This window comes from Ostrea edulis, chromosome 4 (genome assembly GCF_947568905.1).
Source record: "Ostrea edulis chromosome 4, xbOstEdul1.1, whole genome shotgun sequence".
NCBI lineage: Eukaryota > Metazoa > Mollusca > Bivalvia > Ostreida > Ostreidae > Ostrea > Ostrea edulis.
Window position 1 is genome coordinate 2,014,956 of NC_079167.1, and position 16,930 is coordinate 2,031,885.

General features: G+C 34.5%; 1 protein-coding gene across 2 annotated transcripts; it reads right to left on the reverse strand.

Moving 5' to 3' along the window:
- Positions 1-13,859: 13,859 nt before the first annotated feature.
- LOC125682108 (uncharacterized) lies at positions 13,860-15,772 on the reverse strand. Of its 2 annotated transcripts, none has more exons than XR_007372403.2 (2): positions 15,140-15,772; positions 13,860-14,736 (listed from the first exon to the last, which is right to left on the reverse strand). XR_007372403.2 is itself a non-coding variant. In XM_048922532.2 (2 exons), exons 1-2 carry the CDS (start codon positions 15,367-15,369, stop codon positions 14,191-14,193), a joined length of 690 nt encoding a protein of 229 aa, XP_048778489.2. In that variant the 5' UTR covers positions 15,370-15,772; the 3' UTR covers positions 13,860-14,190. The 2 variants fall into 2 exon arrangements, 1 of the variants encoding a protein (XP_048778489.2); XM_048922532.2 differs by having other exon boundaries at positions 15,226-15,772.
- Positions 15,773-16,930: the final 1,158 nt, after the last annotated feature.

Here is a 16,930-nt window from a genome sequence, read left to right on the forward strand (position 1 = left end):
ATCATTTATCTGTATACATAAGGCAAATAAAGTGTGAAACTTGTTACGGTGTAGGGAAGTAAAGTATTTGGTAAGGGTAAAAGTCATAAGATTTGTTTGAATTTATGAAGGTCTTTGAATAATACTTTTAAAACATCTGACATGAATTTTCTTTTTCTAATGGCTGAATAATTACATGTAATTTATCATTTTGCATTGGTTACATAGAAAATAATTCATTATACCGGTCCAATCAAGGGTGTACTTGGATTTACCTCAGGTTGCATTCCATACACCGCCGCAGACCGCAGGCTGTATACAATCCGGGGTAAATTCTGATATATCCTTGACTGCATGTATTTACAATTTTAAAAAGGCAGTATATGACGATGATTATTTTGCGCTCCTATCATGTATTCATGCGATCATAATAGTCTCTTAGAAAATTTCGTACAAAAGTTGTTTTTTTTCAAATGATTAAGATATAAAATCTAAGTAAATGTATGTTACATGCATGTTTTAGATAGGAAATGACGATTACGTATGTCACTCAGAACACACTAACTTGTCAATATCATTGATTAAAAAGATATAGTCAAAGATTTTGTTTGTTATTTTAAAATTACAATGACATTCTACATTTATTGATCACCACTTGAATGTTCGTTATTGATGGTTAATGACGCATGCACTAAAGTTGGAAAATGTTCAGAGTAGCTACAATATCCATTCAAAGCAGACATCATCTGTACCACTAGAAGTAAGCTATTTCTTAAATTGTATCACACAATATGCACAAATGTAATATATGCTGGTATATACCAGTAAGCATGCTGCATTTACATTTTGGAGGCACGTGATTGAAACTTAGCATTTGAAGACACTGTTCCAAAGGACCTGTAACCATACAAAGTAAAGGTCTATAACCACACAAAGTAAGGGTCTATAACCATGCACAGTAAGAGTTTGTAACCATGCAAAGTAAGAGTTTGTAACCATGCAAAGTAAGGGTCTGTAACCATGCAAAGTAAGAGTTTGTAACCATGCAAAGTAAGGGTTTGTAACCATGCAAAGTAAGGGTCTGTAACCATGCAAAGTCAGGTTCTGTAACCATCCAAAGTAAGGATCTGTAACCACGCAAAGTAAGGGTCTGTAACCATGCAAAGTCAGGGTATGTAACCATGCACAGTAAGGGTTTGTAACCATGCAAAGTAAGGGTCTGTAACCATGCAAAGTCAGGGTATGTAACCATGCACAGTAAGGGTTTGTAACCATGCAAAGTAAGGGTCTGTAACCATGCAAAGTAAGGGTTTGTAACCATACAAAGTAAGGGTCTGTAACCATGCAAAGTAAGGGTCTGTAACCATGCACAGTAAGGTTCTGTAACCATCCAAAGTAAGGATCTGTAACCACACAAAGTAAGGTTTTGTAACCATGCAAAGTAAGGGTATGTAACCATGCACAGTAAGGGTCTGTAACCACACAAAGTAACGGTTTGTAACCACGCAAAGTAAGGGTATGTAACCATGCAAAGTAAGGATCTGTAACCATGCACAGTAAGGGTCTGTAACCACACAAAGTAAGGGTATGTAACCATGCACAGTAAGGGTCTGTAACCACACAAAGTAAGGGTCTGTAACCATGCAAAGTAACGGTTTGTAACCATGCAAAGTAAGGGTCTGTAACCATGCAAAGTCAGGTTCTGTAACCATCCAAAGTAAGGATCTGTAACCACGCAAAGTAAGGGTCTGTAACCATGCAAAGTCAGGGTATGTAACCATGCAAAGTAAGGATCTGTAACCATCCAAAGTAAGGATCTGTAACCATCCAAAGTAAGGATCTGTAACCATGCAAAGTAAGGGTCTGTAACCATGCAAAGTAAGGTTCTTGTACCATACTTGTATGTCCATCTAGTGACTCAACATGAAATGATTGTGATACGTAGCTTGAACTACTGAAATAGGTTAAAATGCAATTTTTTTAAATAATTGAATAGTGATCAATTAGACTCATAAACAGACTCATCATCCTCGGATATTCATATAATTAACACTACCACATCATTAACACTATCATATCAAGAAGAAAACTACCACATCAATAAAACTACCACATCAATAAGACTACTACATCATTTACACTACCACATCAATAACACTACCACATCATTATACTACCACATCATTAACACTACCACATCATTAACACTACCACATAAAATAACACTACCACATCATTAACACTACCACATCAATAACACTACCACATCATTATACTACCACATCATTAACACTACCACATTATTAACACTACCACATCATTTACACTACCATATCATTTACACTACCACAGCAATAACACTACCACATCAATAACACTACCACATCAATAACACTACCACATCATTAACACTACCACATCATTAACACTACCACATCATTTACACTACCACATCATTAACACTACCACATCATTAACACTACCACATCATTAACACTACCACATCAATAACACTACCACATCATTAACACTGTCACATCATTAACACTACCACATCAATAACACTACCACATCAATAACACTATCACATAAAATAACACTACCACATCAATAACACTACCACATCATTAACACTACCACATTAATAAGACTACCACATCAATAACACTACCACATCATTAACACTACCACATCATTAACACTACCACATCATTTACACTACCACATCAATAAGACTATCACATTATTAACACTACCACATCAATAACACTACCACATCATTAACACTACCACATCATTAACACTACCACATCAATAACACTACCACATCATTAACACTACCACATCAATAACACTACCACATCAACAACACTACCACATCATTAACACTACCACATCATTAACACTACCACATCAATAACACTACCACATCATTAACACTACCACATCAATAACACTACCACATCATTAACACTACCACATCAATAACACTACCACATCAACAACACTACCACATCATTAACACTACCACATCATTAACACTACCACATCAATAACACTACCACATCATTAACACTACCACATCAATAACACTACCACATCATTAACACTACCACATCAATAACACTACCACATCAACAACACTACCACATCATTAACACTACCACATCATTAACACTACCACATCAATAACACTACCACATCATTAACACTACCACATCAATAACACTACCACATCAATAACACTACCACATCAATAACACTACCACATCATTAACACTACCACATCAATAACACTACCACATCAATAACACTACCACATCATTAACACTACCACATCAATAACACTACCACATCATTAACACTACCACATCATTTACACTACCACATCATTAACACTACCACATCAATAACACTACCACATCAATAACACTACCACATCATTAACACTACCACATCAATAACACTACCACATCAATAACACTACCACATCATTAACACTACCACATCAATAACAATACCACATCAATAACACTACTACATCATTTACACTACCACATCATTAACACTACCACATCATTAACACTACCACATCATTTACACTACCACATCATTAACACTACCACATCATTAACACTACCACATCATTTACACTACCACATCATTTACACTACCACATCATTAACACTACCACATCATTTACACTACCACATCATTAACACTACCACATCATTAACACTACCACATCATTTACACTACCACATCATTAACACTACCACATCATTAACACTATCACATAAAATAACACTACCACATCAATAACACTACCACATCATTAACACTACCACATCATTTACACTACCACATCATTAACACTACCACATCATTAAACTATCACATAAAATAACACTACCACATCAATAACACTACCACATCATTAACACTACCACATAAAATAACACTACCACATCAATAATACTACCACATCATTTACACTGCCACATCAATAACACTACCACATCATTAACACTACCACATCATTTACACTACCACATCAATAACACTACCACATAAGATAACACTACCACATCAATAACACTACCACATCAATAACACTACCACATCATTAACACTGTCACATCAATAACACTACCTTATCAATAACACTACCACATCATTTACACTACCACATCAATAACACTACCACATCAATAAGACTACCACATCATTAACACTGTCACATCAATAACACTACCACATCATTTACACTACCACATCAATAACACTACCACATCATTAACACTACCACATCATTTACACTACCACATCATTAACACTACCACATCATTAACACTACCACATCAATAACAATACCACAGCAATAACACTACTACATCATTAACACTACCACATCATTAACACTACCACATCATTAACACTACCACATCATTTACACTACCACATCATTTACACTACCACATCATTTACACTACCACATTATTAACACTAACACATCATTAACACTACCACATCATTAACACTACCACATCATTAACACTACCACATCAATAACAATACCACATCAATAACACTACTACATCATTAACACTACCACATCATTAACACTACCACATCATTAACACTACCACATCATTTACACTACCACATCATTTACACTACCACATCATTTACACTACCACATTATTAACACTAACACATCATTAACACTACCACATCATTAACACTACCACATCATTAACACTACCACATTATTAACACTACCACATCATTAACACTACCACATCATTAACACTACCACATCATTAAGAAAACTACCACATAAAATAACACTACCACATCATTAACACTACCACATCAATAAGACTACCGCATCAATAACACTACCACATCAATAACACTACCACATCATTAACACTACCACATCATTAACACTACCACATCATTAACACTAACACATCATTAACACTACCACATCATTAACACTACCACATCATGAACACTATCACATCAATAAGATTGTAACATCAGAAAACACAGGTACAATATTGGCATCTTGTAATATAGGCGTCTTAACTCGTCCATTAGACAATTTTCTAAGAAACTCGGAAGTCATTTTTATTAAAGCGCTGAGCGCGTTTTTTGTCGCTACATTTGTACTTTCGCTTTAGTCGTTTCCGGATAACCGCCATCTATCGACCGACTTGTCGTCCAGGCAGTATTCAATTCAATATTCGACTCAATTGTTTATTGATATCACCAAACATATTGGTATACATCAAGTCAACATGAAAACTGGACCACAAATTACATAATTAACCAGATAAGTAGCCAACTATTAAATGATTATTTAAATTAGTTGTGATTACACGTTGGAATATGTTATCATAGTACAGTAATAGACTGCTTCTGCCTATTTTTCAATCTCTCTGTTAGGGAACCAGTTAAGTTTATGTACAGGGTGTACAGCCATTTCCACATGAGCTATTTAAGCAGTAGTGCAGAGGTATAAATCTTTTATCATGGATACCATTAATTACATATATAAAACTCACAGATGGAAAAAATCCAGGTGACATTTTACGCTCAAGATGTGAACCACCGAGTTCACTGTGCATCCATTGTTTGTTTAGTGATAGTCTGTATATCCACAAGCTGCTCTTATTTTTACAAAGGGCAGAAAACTCTTCCAAAAAGTCTTAAGTGCAAAAAGGTCAGCTTCTAATCATTTACCAGTCATGTGAATTTCATCTGCTTCACTTCCATCATTATTTAACAATAAAGTTTTATGTTGATCTAAATCCTTCAAAATTGTTCATTATCCGTTCATTATACATGGAATACCTTAAATCAAGTTACTAAGTTTGATGTTTTTATTGTTTATTTATTCTAAAAATCGGTGATTTTTACAGATCACCGAGAAATAACAACTCCATTCCATCACAATAATTGTTTGTTATTCCAACATATCCTATGTACGTTAATTTGTTGTCATACTCAAGATATTGCAGGTCGGGTTGTTGTGACGACCCCAGAGTGCACGTATTGCTGACCAAGGGGACGATTACAAAATAGTTTTGTTAATCCGAAGCCAAATAGCAAATTTGATTATATCAAATTTAATTAATTACTTGATTATCAATTAAATTATATCAGAATTATGCATTGGATAGATAATTAGAGTTATCAACACGTACGCCATTGTTTGAAAATAAAGCGAACATCTATGAAAGTATCAACTTGTATTCATTCCGTGTGTAGATACACTACTTCTCATCTTGTTTTTCTCAAAGATTCATGAATTTTCCCCGAGACTCAAGCTGCTCATAAACCATGAGTCCAGGAATTGCCTTGAAAAATCCCCAGTGACAACACTGGTAATTTTTATGCAAATAAAATATTCCTAGTATCGAGATTCTTTCTACTGTTTAGTAGGTACATGTAAAAGTTAAATAAGCTAGAAGAGAAACGTTCATTATTAGAGGTGATATTGTAATATCATAAGGCACACCTCGATAGACCTTGATCAGACAGAAAATTTAGAAATTCTGAGATCTTCATATCATCTGGGGTTCTGTTATAGTTTATAAAATTTTGTTTTCAAAAGGTTATTGAAAATGCTTAGCTAACTGATCGATATATCAAAAACTGAGAGAGGTCCTATATCTCATGTATAGTGTTATGTCACCGCTGTGGTCTCTCAGATTTTGTTACAATGAATTCATCAACTGGTGACAGGCTTGAAAAATAATTACCGGTATATGCGGTAGAAAAAGAAATCAAAGATATTGAAAAATTGAAGAAAAAGATGACATATATTGCTGGACTGAAAAGTTTGAAGTGTCCATTGCATGTTCAGCATCTTTATGACAAATTGTGTATTGAGGGTAAGTGAGAACCTGTTGAAATAACAGCATAAGCTTGTTTGAGATTTACTGAGGAATAAATTTGAGATTCAAAGTAGAAACTTGAAATATTTTTTATGTGTATTATATTATGATGTTTTTATGAAACTCGTGGATGTATGTAAATTATAACTGTTTTTGTGTGCCATATGAACTTAAATAGAAACTTTTTATGCTTCTGGATGTTGTTGGTATATCATCTTGCACTTGTAACATGAACTGTACAACTTTTATGTTAATTAGTTATTTCCACTCTTGTTGATAAGCTCCATTCACTTTTAAAGTTATCAATTTTGAACATGCAAGGTGAAGATAACGAACAGTGATCAATCTCATAACTCCCACGAGCAATACAAAATAGACAGTTGGGCAAACACGGACCCCTGGACACACCAGAGGTGGGATCAGGTACCTAGGAGGAGTAAGCATGTATAATTATTCTTTTTTGAAAATAACTAAATTTTGCTTCCAAATGTATATGTATTTCTCTGACATGTTTGGATTCACATTCTCTTCATTCTGATTTCGAATTGAAATCAATCTCATTATTAATTACAAAAAATGAACTCTACTTTCATATGCACAAACAAGCATCAAAGATTTTCAAAGATGTTCATTGGCCTTCTCATTCATAGATGTACTTCAGAGGGTAAGAGACTACAATAGTAAAAGGTCATCTTACAAAGTGGTAATTTGAGGCAAAAACATACAATCACAAAACATCAATCTTGCAAAAAATAAAAGTTTAGAGAATAATTAACAAAGTTGCGCCAAATGGCCAGTCCATGATTTACACAATGCCAAAACTCCAAATTTCATGAAAATAGGGATTTATGATAATAACTTGGCGTACACATATTAACATTCATAGTAAAATATATTAAATTGACTAGTAAATACATGTAACTTCATGTGACAGTCATCGAAATGAAAGGCGAAGATAACGAACAGTGATCAATCTCATAACTCCTATAAGCAATGCAAAACAGAGAGTTAGGCAAACACAGACCCCTGGATATACCAGAGGTGGGATCAGGTGCCTAGGAAGAGTCAGCATCCCCTGTCGACCGGTCACATCCGACGTGAGCCCTATGTCTTGATCAGATAAACGGAGTTATCCGTAGTGAAAATCAGTGTGCCAAGAACGGCCTAACAATCGGCATGAAACACATCAGACAGCATTTGACCCAATGATAGGTTGTATTGGCAAACTAGATCGTTATAGCGACCATAGAATTTGCGAAATGCTGATTTTAAACGAGACTGTTGGAAATGTAATAAAATGGCACAGAAAATGGTATCTAATCCAGGTATTACATAATGCCGTGACCACTTGCGATCTCCAAATTTATGTTTCATGAAAATATGCAAAAACGATTTCAGGAAAATAAGTGTGGCTTTACGTATTTGATAAGTACATAGTATGACACATTTTGCATATAAAACTTACTTTTTGAACTGTCTAACAACTGGAAAATAAGATGAAAATTTCTTTTCGACAAAATGCGGGATCTTCCCGGAGGTACACAAAACAGAATCTGAAGTACTATAAAATCTAAACCGGTACGGATAATATCCGTAACACCACATTGCATGTTTCGATCGTTACTGGTAATTATGCACTGAACTCTGTAGTCCAAGTTATAAAGATGCATACTTTTGCACATCTAAATGCTTTCTGGAAAGGGGTGCACGTGCAAAGTGAGTCATAGTCCTTTATTACTATGTTGGTGAGTGTTGACATGAATATATGTGGCACTTGCTACCTGATATATGAAATTAATATGTGTATTTTGTTTTTGTTCTGTAATCAGTTGTTTAATTGTTCTTTTCTGCTTAACAAATGTATCAAACTATAGATTAGTTTCATTTTAGTTACATTCTAAAAAAAGATGTTTCATGCACTATCAAACTAGAATACAGTAGTAAGTTATTTATTAGATGTGGGGCTCACGGCGTATTCCTCCTAGGCAACTGATCCCACCTCTGGTATATCCAGTGGTCCGTGTTTACCCAACTCTATATTTGCATTGCTTATAGGAGTTATGAGATTGATCACTGTTGGTTATCTTCACCTTTCATTATCTAGTTGTGATATAAAGAACAATGCACGAAGACATGAACGTCTCATGTTGTCCCTCCTCATTAACATTTCAGACTAAATTGATGAAGCCAGCTTACTGCTTTTGAGTACTTTCAGTACTTTGATTTTTCATACCCCCAGCCCCTGAAAAAGGGGGGCATATTGGTTTGTATTTAAGTGTCGGTCGGTCGGCAGATGTCAAACTTGGTACACTTGTTCTATCTCTAAAGTACTAGTAGATGCCCCTTTTAATTTTGAAATCAAAGAGTGAAACGTCAATGATCAGACTACAATGAACATAGGAAGATATTGTCTACTCAATAGCTTGTTAATGATTTTGAATTAATTGCACCATGTTGAAATTTTTCGTCACTTGTTTACGCAACAATCTAGCTAAGAATGAAATTCAGTTGAATTGTTGTGCTTTGTTATATAGATTTATTTAAAGTATGACATTTAGTATAATAAAACAAATAGTACATGTTGAAGGTAACAATTATTGGGTGTAAAGGTCAGGCACTGATATATCAAAATACATGTTCATTTTTGAGCACTGAAACATCAGTGGAATAGTTTTCATACAAATGAATACTTCAAATAATCAACACCTACAAGAATTGGAAAAAGGGTGAAGATAACGAACAGTGATCAATCTCATAAATCCTATAGAGAATTAATGTGAAATTGAGAGTATGGCAAACACAGACTCTTGGAAACACCAGAGGTGGGATCAGTTGCCTAGGAGGAGTAGGCATCCCCTGATGTATATAAGGCATCACCCGCCGTATGCTATATCTTGATCACATAAACAGAGTAAGCTATAGTTTAAATCTGTATGTAAAGAATGGCCAAACAATTGGTTTGAAACACGTCAGACAGCATTCGACCTAATGACAGATTGTATTTACAAATGAGATTATCATATTAACCATAGAATTGCAAAATATGAACTTTAAACGAGACTGTTAAAACCACTGTAACGTCAACGTATTTATCAGTAGCCTGCTTAAGTTTAAAAATTGATCATTTGCAGAATATGCTCTCGCGTATTGAATCAGTTGAGAGATATAAACACCATATACAGGTGTTAATATTACATAAATACATGTACATGTATAAGGGAGGATAATCTGAAATAATCCTGTTTGTCATAAAGTGGAATTGACAGTTGATCGTTAACGTCTATGTTCAATGAAACATCCAAATATGAAGCAGACATGAGGTGTCTTTTATTTCGAGCTCACTGGGATATATCGAATCAATGAATCGATGAATGAAAGTGAATATTGTTAATAGATAAAGCGTCGTTGTTGTATCTGAATGTCGAGTTGAAGACCACATTATTTTTTATTTTTTTTCACATCGAAGACTTTAAATAAACTCTGCCTCATAAGATTTCAAAAACAGGTCAGCTAATAAAGGAGCACATTTAGTGCCCGTTGGAATCACAACAAACTGTAAGATCTGATCACCAAAGACGACGTACATTGTCAATGAGGAACTCTAACATCTTTTTGATATAAACTTCAGAGTACTTACGTATAGAATTAGAATGGTGCTTAGCAAAGTATTTTTTGGATAACTGATCACAAGAAATGAATATTACAAAGCTCCATTAAAGAAGCGGCTGTTTATGATGTCAAAAAGCCTACAAGTAATCTTTAATTTATCGTGAGACATTAAAACAAAAGTACGTACCATCTATCCTTCTGTGTTTAGTAAACCAGAAGTGATAAAAGAATTAGATAGGTTACATTAGGAATGTGTTTTGGTTCCAGCTGACAAAGCTTGTAACAACATTATCTTTGTTTGTAAGGCTCATTATCATAACTGTGTTTTAAACAAACTTGGCATTAATTCCACTTTTGGTAATCATACGTATCCTCCAACTGCCCTTTCAAAAGACGAAATTCTTTAAAATTCCATTTTAGACATATTTAATATCCCAGTCAATAGGTCGAATAAATATGAGTTACCGTACCTATACTGGATTCCTAAACTTCATAAAAACCCTCACAAACAAAGATACATTGCTGGATCCAGTAAATGTTCTACCAAGCCCCTATCTTTGCTCCTCGAGAAAATATCAGCTGTGAAGGAGAAACTTCAACTGTACTGTGCGACTACAAATGTCAGAAGTGGTGTAAATCATATGTAGATTCTAAAAAATTCTAAAGAACTTTTAGTAAATTGAAATCGCAAAACTTTTCTCAAATCAACAACATCAAAACGTATGACTATTCAACACTTTACACGACCATTCATCACGATAAATTAAAGATAAGACTTTTTGACATCATAGACAACTGTTTCTTCAACAAAAATGGAAAACGCAAATATTCCTATCTAGTGATCAGTCATCCAAAAAATTACTTTGGTAAACGCCACTCTGATTCCACGCACAAGTACTCTGAAGTTGAAATAAAAAAATATGCTGGAGTTCCCCATTGACATGCCATATATCTTCGTGATCTTTGGTGATCAGATCTTCCAACAGTTTGTTGGAATCCCCATAGGCACAAATTGTGCTTCTTTGTTAGCTGACCTGTTTTTATATTCCTAAGAAGCAGAATTTATAATTTATTCAAAAACTTCTACGTGAGAAGGAAAAATATATTGCTGTGGCCTCCAATTCAACATTTAGATATATCGACGATGTATTTATTATCTATTAACAATGATAATTTTCATTCATATGTCGATACGATAGATCCCTGTGAACTCGAAATAAAAGACACACAGAGTCGTCCACTTCTGCTTCATACTTAGATATTTTATTGAAAGTAGATATTAAGTAGAACAACTCAACTTTATGACAATGTTGTAGACCGTATTAGCACAGGTACTCAATATTAAGATGTGGTATGGGGAATTAACTTAAAGCAATCTATTTTGCAGTCAATTAGATTTTGAAAGATCCTTCATAACACCTTATAGTATAGATAAAAATGTAATTATCAAATTATCGGTTACATAAGTGTTCAATACTTGAGTATCCCACACGGGATATTTCATTTTATCCCAATTGGACGATGATATCCCATTAGGGATACAATATTCCACTGAACAAAAAATAGCTACCTAAACCCCAAAAATCCAGGGCTAAGGACCCACCTTAAGCTGATTCCCCATACCACGTCAAATAACGTTAGAAACGATATTCACGAGTCACGAACGTGGCACACATTCAACGAACCCGATAGCATTTTGGTGAATGTTGTAGACCGTATTAGCACAGGCACTCAATATTAAGATGTGGTATGGGGAATTAACTTAAAGCAATCTATTCTGCAGTCAATTAGATTTTGAAAGATCCTTCATAACACTTTATAGTATAGATAAAAATGTAATTATCAAATTATCGCGTACATAAGTTTTCAATACTTGAGTATCCCATACGGGATATTTCATTCTATCCCAATTGGACGATGATATCCCATTAGGGATACAATATTCCATTTGGGAGATTGGTCCCAACCTGATAGAGATCATATGCAGTGACGGATTTATAGGGGGCGCAGCCGGTGCGCGCCTCCCTAAAATTTTCAAATTTAAGGTAAATCGCGGTATCTTGTTTCGAAAAATATACTGTAACGATCAACCCTCCCCCGCCTCCCCCCCCCCCCTTTCATGTCCTATGGTGTATCTTGAATCTTGAATGTCAATCATTGTTGCGGTATTTAATTACACATTGGATGTTATTTCACATGTAAATGCATAGTTATAGAGTTACCCCGTAATTTGTATTTACCTTTATCGTCCTGTCATTGATGTGTTTTAGCATCTTATAGCACACGTGTTTACAAACGTTCTGCCGCCGCCATACTCTTGTTTACTTGTGTATTTTTCCCATGATGCATCACGGTGTATTGATCTATTTTTACCGTAGTTATTTTTGGCGGACGATTTGATTGTAGATTCGGTTTAATTAAACGCTGATGTGTTTTTAAAGTGTTAACATTTACTTCTTTAATTTATTTACGTATTGTATTTATTTTACATACATGTACGAAGTACGAGAGTGGGATTTTGTTACGGGATGATAATTACGTATGATTGGCTAATTATTATTTACGGGATGGAATTACAGAGAGGTTGCCTATAACGGATCACTTCGTGGTTTAGCGTCGATAGTTGGTATCCGAGTTCGAGTTAAATCTATTATATAACATGAATAGTGGTACCATATATAACTTAAACTATTGTATATATCATTTCTCAATAAGCACTTAATAAATAGGAATTATTGTTGTTTGTTAATGAGCACAGTAGTCGCCTTTACCGGATCATTTTCTCCATTACCGAATCACGTGATTTACAGCTGAGCATTTTTGTTAGGGACAATGTCAACATGCATTTTTATGTCGTAATAAACACGAAGAAAGAAATGATGACACAAATATTCTTTTGTGTGACCTTAACATGAATTACTCAATATTTTACCCGTCAATATATGGAAATTTAAAAAAGAATATCGGGTAATGCAGCTGAAAACGAAAACGGGCTACATGACAATTTTAAAAAAATTACCATATATCCATAAAAGGTTTAATAAATCACAATTACCCAGTGTGTGTTTGTAAAATTAAATTACTTTAAAGTCAGTCTAATTCACCTTAAACATTTATTCAAGAAATGCAAATTTACATATAGCCTATACTGGGATAGCCCAGCTGTCAATCATTTTAAAATGAATCCCATTTAAAAGGACCCCTTTCATTGGAGAAAATTTGCAAACAATTCCCAAAATTTCTCAATTTCGAGACAATGTTGCCAGATATATTTCTAAAATGATAACCTACTGTCAAAAACACAGAAAAGGTCCTCTGCTATTAAAACAAAAACCTGGCTGATTGTATGTTAATTAAACATTCTTCAATCTAAACAAATAATTCAATAAATTTCTCATTCTAAAAGAACCCCGTCCTCAAAACTAGTGAGCTCCCTGAATAATATCGAGAAATAAAGTACTAAATAATTTATGTACGAAATTGATCACTGTTCGTTATCTTCACCTTGCATTTAACCATCGAGTTTGTATCTCTGCTGGTGGACAGTCTGTCCCCGAGGATACTTGTCGCTCGATATATGTTCCGTCCTATTGCTTATAGGAGTTATGAGATTGACCACTGTTCGTTATCTTCACCTTGCATTGTACAAAAAAACTGACATATCTATAAGTCAAGTTCAGAGGCTGTTTATCATCTATAAAGTATACAATTTCATCGCATCCCCCTCTTTTAATTGAGACAAAATTGTCTTCAATTTATCAAATAAAGTTGAAGCATTCACATTTTCAAGTATGTATTTGCAGGGAAGCACAACACCGCCCCCTTCCTCATTTGGCTCGGGCCATGGAGGAAAACTTGCTACTGGCTGTCCTGTCACCTCGGCAAATATTTCGCCGCCATTATCCAAAATGTTACGAAAATGTGCAGATAGGCATTTTGGTACATGTCCAATAGGTAGCCCAGCTATGTCACTAACTTTCAGCTGACGTTTTTCATCTGTAATGTCATTATGAATATTTGGGGGGAAATTATTCAATGGTGGAAGCCACACCAAACAAGCATTGCTGTCTTTTATGTTTGAATATTCTCGGTCAACAATTAATCGAGTTGGAGGAGGGGTATATGGGGGACGAATTTTAAACACATGATAGCCTTTCACAACACATTTGTCAATGATAATTTTCGTAGAAGCTAAACTGCTGGATTGCTCAACATGCGCGATTTCACCATCCACAGCAGGCTAAAAAAAAAAAAGAAGAAAAAAACTTGAGGTAAATTCAAAATGTAAAAGAGTAGTAGGATAGGGTGTATATTATATAGAAGATTTGTTACAGAAAAACACATTATATGTCATGGTAGTCTCACTTACAGTATAAAGTTTGGCAATTTACACATTATAATATATACATGTATTGTTGTTGTCGGTTCCTTGTTATTTACGTGCAGATGTACACTAGTGGAGTATAAAATCACAAAAATGAACATTCAGTTAAATCCTGTAATTTTTTGGGCACACAAAGTTTTCATTCACATCAATTACATGAGATAAACATTCTGTGTGCATTCAACTGTTATAATTAACGCATTCAAAGCTTCTTCTATTCCGTAAATCATACTGAGTGATTCTGAAGGATGACGTTTACCTATTGTCCAATGTGACCGGTTGGTATAGAAATGAATAGAGGAATTCCAACACCACTTTCTTGATTGACTGTTCATTTGTACTTACATTATATAATGCTCTTCGGACTCTCTCTCTTCTCTTTGGGGACATTCTCTTTCCACATGCTTTATATTTCCTAGCAATGTTTGCTGCTGATTTTTGAGTAGGTGTATTTCCACCAGTTTTAGTTTTCAGTTTTTTGGGAGGCATATCTGAAAATCCAAATAATTATGTAATGTTGAAAGAGAATTGATGCAAATGATTGAGATAGCATGTTTTCACTTGTGTTTCTTTTTTATTTCAACTAAATATACGGAAATCGAATTTGAAAAATAAATTTTGACAAGATCCCTTTCACTCAAAATATATCACTACCGCCAGAAGCAGTGATTCGATATAGGAAACCTAGCGACCTGCAACTTTATATCTAATATAATTATAATCTGATTTCCCAACAAGATGATGTTTTTATAGGTTTTAGATGAGTATTTCTACCAAACATCTGTAACAATTTTACTTACCTGCATTGTATCGTTCCCGGCGAAATTTGATGGAAAAGTGAAAGTTGTCTGCTTCACACGGTGTTTCTAATCTACGTCACGACAATGCTTGATGTTGTTTTACGTGAAATTATGGTAATGAACAAGTTGAAAATAATTTTTTAATGATAATTGATGTTAGCAAGAATAACTCTTTATGACAGGATACTTTATACTATGTATTGGACTTCGAATCAGGAAAATATGGAACTAATACTTTAATGTGATTCGGTAATGGAGACGATTCTATAAAGGCAACCTCACTGATTATTAATTATGATTGGTTATTGATTTTTGCGGGTTTTGGAAGTACTATAAATTAACAGACGCTGAGTATCGTTGGCTCTTCTTCGATTTGACTGTTTATTAGAAGCTGTTCCTGTTACCGTGTGTGCAGCCCAGAAGTTTGCTGAACATAAGGTACTAGTTCAGTTAATGTAACTGAAGTACATTATTGCTAGTAAAGTACTAGTATTTAGTAGGCTTAGTTTCAGGGAATATTTTCACATATGAGCTAGTTAATTGTACTAGCGGTGAAATATTTACTTTTGTTACTTAGGGAATTTTTATTAAGAGCCATTTAAGTTTTAGTTTAGGTGGGGGATTTTTGCTGAACATTAATATACGTAATATCTTTGTCGGAAATATTGTGCCGACGAATCCCAATATTTATCGGTAATTGTACCGATTATGACCAGAGTCCGTCCTGTGTGTTGAGATTTGTTCAGTTATTTATCTATATCCCATATGTTGAATTTTACATCTACTTAATAAATTATAAACTTTATTCAGTGACTTGGTTTTTATTCCTAGTAACTGTTAGAGTGTGAAACATCCGAAGCGTTACAATACTAAACGATAAAAGAAGCAATAATTTCTTCCACTCCCTGAGAAATAAATGATAAAATCTTTTGATTTCTTGAATTACTTTATTGGAAGAACTTAATTTTTTCCAAAAACCCCTTACAATTTGGGTCATTTTATTTATTTCACCTTGTTAAAATGATAGAAAATAGAACAAATGATTAAATAGGAGAAATATTTCAAACCCCATAAAATCTGTAACATCCAGGAGCTTCCAGGGAATTCGCCCCCTGGACCCCTACCAGGGCCTCGCCCTGGACCCACTGCCTCATAAAGTAACAGCAATTGCTGGATCCGCCCCTGATATGAAAATATTCTGCAAGGTCGCAATTTGTTTCAGGCATATGATATCTGTAATAAGAAAATCA

Excerpts from the sequence above, each read along its gene's own strand:
- LOC125682108 (XM_048922532.2), bottom strand. The coding sequence starts at position 15,369 with ATGCCTCCCAAAAAACTGAAAACTAAAACTGGTGGAAATACACCTACT. Across the intron at positions 14,737-15,225 it reads TCCGAAGAGCATTATATAAT|CCTGCTGTGGATGGTGAAAT; the intron begins GTAAGTACAAAT and ends TTTTTTTTTTAG.